Source organism: Ipomoea nil, unplaced genomic scaffold, assembly GCF_001879475.1.
Source record: "Ipomoea nil cultivar Tokyo-kokei standard unplaced genomic scaffold, Asagao_1.1 scaffold0276, whole genome shotgun sequence".
In the NCBI taxonomy this organism is placed as follows: Eukaryota; Viridiplantae; Streptophyta; class Magnoliopsida; order Solanales; family Convolvulaceae; genus Ipomoea; species Ipomoea nil.
Window position 1 is genome coordinate 5,338,238 of NW_017616704.1, and position 3,529 is coordinate 5,341,766.

The 3,529-nt window shown below is 40.8% G+C and overlaps 1 protein-coding gene across 3 annotated transcripts; it reads left to right on the top strand.

Annotated features, from left to right (window-relative positions):
• The first annotated feature begins 899 nt into the window (after positions 1-899).
• Positions 900-2,756, top strand: LOC109154727 (patatin-like protein 3). Of its 3 annotated transcripts, XM_019302460.1 has the most exons (3): positions 902-1,125; positions 1,156-1,896; positions 2,173-2,756. In XM_019302460.1, the coding sequence occupies exons 1-3, from the start codon at positions 976-978 to the stop codon at positions 2,536-2,538; spliced, it is 1,257 nt and encodes a 418-aa protein (XP_019158005.1). In that variant the 5' UTR covers positions 902-975; the 3' UTR covers positions 2,539-2,756. The 3 variants fall into 3 exon arrangements, with proteins under 3 accessions (XP_019158010.1, XP_019158005.1, XP_019158002.1); XM_019302465.1 differs by having other exon boundaries at positions 900-1,900; positions 2,173-2,497; XM_019302457.1 differs by having other exon boundaries at positions 902-1,896.
• The last annotated feature ends 773 nt before the right edge of the window (positions 2,757-3,529 follow it).

Sequence of the window (3,529 nt, forward strand, 5' to 3'; positions counted from 1 at the left end):
GAATTTTAGTTCATTGATTTTGGAATTATAGTTCATCGATTCTGGAATTGTAATTCATCGATTCTGAAATTTTAGTTTATAAATTCTGGAATTTTAGTTCATTCATTCTGGAATTTTTAGTTCATAGATTAGATTCTAGAATTTTAGTTCATCGATTATGGAATTATAGTTCATCGATTCTGGAATTTTAGTTCATATGTTGTTGCTGGGAATCGAACTTGAATTTTTTTTTTTTTAAAGGGGAGACGCGCGTTTTTAATAAAATGACGTCGTTTTTGCATCTGTATGCACCATGCATGGTGCATACGGATGCAGAGCATAATTTGCCGTAGTCTACCGTTCTTTTTGAGTGACCAAAAAATTTATAATTACTATTTGAAAGTACATTAAAAAATTCCATTTTATAGTCTTAATTGGTAAAAGACCATAAGGACTAATTGATTAAAATTACAGTGTAAAATCAAAAAAATAAAAATATTATTCCAAGTAGCGTTAAATTAAACCCCTATATATGTAATATAGTAACTAGGGTGCCATTATTTCAAAGTCAATAATTTATTTTGAAATATTATTCCAAATAATGTTAAACCCCTATGTGGCTATGCATGTACTATCGTAAATAAGATCGTATGGACAACTCAACTGGTCATAAGGTAAAATTCGAAAAAAATGACCAGTGATCGAGTCTCACCAAGCACAGTGTGGGAGTAACCTCTCAAAGTGAGGGAGTTCTTTATAAGAATTTACATCCTCTCAGGATTGGAGATTCAACAAAGAATGTACAATTGCAAATAAAGGTGGATCATTTACCATAACAGAACTTATTACAAATTTGTAATTTATTTAATTCTTAAGAATCAAACATAAAATCTTGGCTCTATATATAGAGGCTTGAACTGCGTTATTCTCTTCACTTCCACCCAAATAATCATAATTGGTTTCTTGAAAACACTATCTGCAGAAGAGGTTAAGGTAATGGCGGCAGTTTCCACTGTCTCGATGCTGGATTCCACCATGGGAGTTGACAAGCTTACTTATGAAATCTTTTCTGTCCTCGAAAACAAGTTTCTCTTCGGATGTGATGATCCGAAGCGGTCGCCGGTCGCCGGTAAAGAGAGAGTTAAGTCGGTGGCCGTGTTTCCGGGTAACGGGAAAGTGCGGATTCTTTCCATTGATGCTGGTGGGTCCACGGATGGGGTGCTGGCCGCTAAGTCTTTGGCTCATTTGGAAGCGATTCTTCGCCGGAAATCTGGAAATTTCAGTGCCCACATCGCCGATTTCTTCGACGTGGCTGCTGGCTCCGGCGCCGGAGGGGTTCTGGCTGCTTTGCTTTTTACGCGTAGGAAAGATGGGGGTGGTCCAATGTTTACTGCTGAGGAGGCGCTGAAGTTTATAGTTGAAAACGGCCGGAAATTTTCGCTGTCATCACCGACAGGAGTTTTCCGACGGGTTTTCCGGCCGTCGAAGGTGTTCAAGAAGGCTTTCGGATGTTCAACTCTGAAAGAGACGGCGAAAGCGGTTTTGATCCCGTGCTACGACCTCAGCACCGGCGCGCCGTTCTTGTTTTCCCGAGCCGATGCTGTGGAAATGGAGGGGTGTGATTTCAAGTTGGCGGAGGTGTGTGGGGCCACGGTTGCGGATCGAGCGGTGGAGATGAAGTCAGTGGACAGGAAGACGAGAATCTCCGCCGTGGGTGGTGGGGTGGCGATGAACAATCCCACTGCCGCCGCCATCACTCACGTGCTCAACAACAAGCACGAGTTCCCCCTATGCAACGGAGTGGAAGATTTGTTAGTGGTGTCGTTGGGCAACGGCGAATCAGATTCCGGCACCGGAAATTTCATGTCTTCGCCGGCTGCATTCGTTTCCATTGCTGGAGATGGAGCCGCCGACATGGTATGTATGTAATAATGTAATATGTTTGACCATATAACAGCTCAATTCAATTATGAGCTTAAGCTTTTAGTTTAGTTTAGATAGAGCATATGCTTTAATTTAATATCAGAATCAGACTAAAGGCTATGAGTTAAGTTTTTAGTTGAGATGGAGCACATGCTTTAATTAGTTCACATCTAAAAATTAAAATTTAACCTTTTAAATTAGTAAAAAAGAGGCAACTTTATTTCTTTATAGTGAGCGAGATGATCAATCATAATCCATATATAAATGCAGGTGGATCAAGCATTATCAATGGCATTTGGACAAGCAAGCAGCAAGAGCAACTATATTCGGATTCAAGGCCATGGAATTTTTGGGAAGAGACATCAAATTTTAGATGGCAGAAAAACAAGATCGGCGGCAAGTGATATTGCAGACGAGATGTTGAGACAGAGGAACGTGGAATCTATACTGTTTCAAGGGAGGAAGGTCGCCGGAATCACAAATTTGCAAAAATTGGAAGGCGTCGCCGGCGAATTGATCAAGGAGCAAGAAAGGAGAAAGACCAGCGTCTTGCCGCCGGTTGTGCTTCTCAAACACTCACACTCTCCCAGAACATCCTCCTCAACCACATTATCTTCCATTTCATCCTCCTCTTAATTACGCATGATTTGCAGAGTAATATATAAATACACCATAATTTTACCATATCCGGCCTACTAATTTAGTTAATCAATCAATCTTTAAGGTTATATTTGTTTTTTCTTAATTCTGTTTTTTTTTTTCTTGGGATTTATTTTAATTGACAAAAATGTAAATTGGTATGTATATGGTTCATATTAATTAGTTTGGGTATGGAAGATTTCTTTTTCCAAAAATATATGTGGTGTGGATGGATTTGACTATTTTTTTCCCCATAAAGAGGGTGAAAATTGATCTTACTTGTGCTGTGTGTGATATTACTCATGAGGATACTATGCATTCATTGGTTTTGTGTGATTTTGCAAGCTCCGTTTGGCGTGAATCCCATCTTCCAATCCCCAATATTGTGACGAATAATTTTCATTCTTGGTTTGGTGAAATTATGAATATTCTAGACACTAATGGAATTATGTTCACATCCGCAATTCTCTATTATATTTGGAGGGCGAGAAATGGGGCAGTTTGGGATGCTTACCTGCCGACTCCGAGGAAGCTAGTAGCAATGGCCACTATTGCGCTCCATGCATGACAACATGTTCACCATGGCAGCAACCAGCAGTCGGCTGCTTCGGTGCCAAGTACGGCCGATGAGGCCGTAACGCTTCTTGCTGCTGCCAGCCATACCACGCCACCTTTGGTACAGACGTGCCATTTCAATGCGGCCTACCATCCCAAGACAAATAAAGTGTCCGTTGGTGCAGTACTTTGAGACGAGAATGGAGGATATCTTGCAACGTTCAACACTACCCTTCCCGATTGCTTCTCGCCATTAATGGCCGAGGCTTATGCGTGCAAGGAAGCTTTATCATGGCTCAGAAATCGTGGGGAGCGGTTTATTCATCTATACACGGATTGCCTAACTCTTTAGCATTATTTGTCTTCCACCACTGGACCAGTTCGTTCGTACATTGGCTATGCCATAGATAGTTGCGAGTCTTTTATTACTTAT

Coding starts and splice junctions, on each gene's coding strand:
- LOC109154727 (XM_019302457.1), top strand. CDS start 976: ATGGCGGCAGTTTCCACTGTCTCGATGCTGGATTCCACCATGGGAGTT. Junction 1,897..2,172: donor GAGATGGAGCCGCCGACATG/GTATGTATGTAA, acceptor ATATAAATGCAG/GTGGATCAAGCATTATCAAT.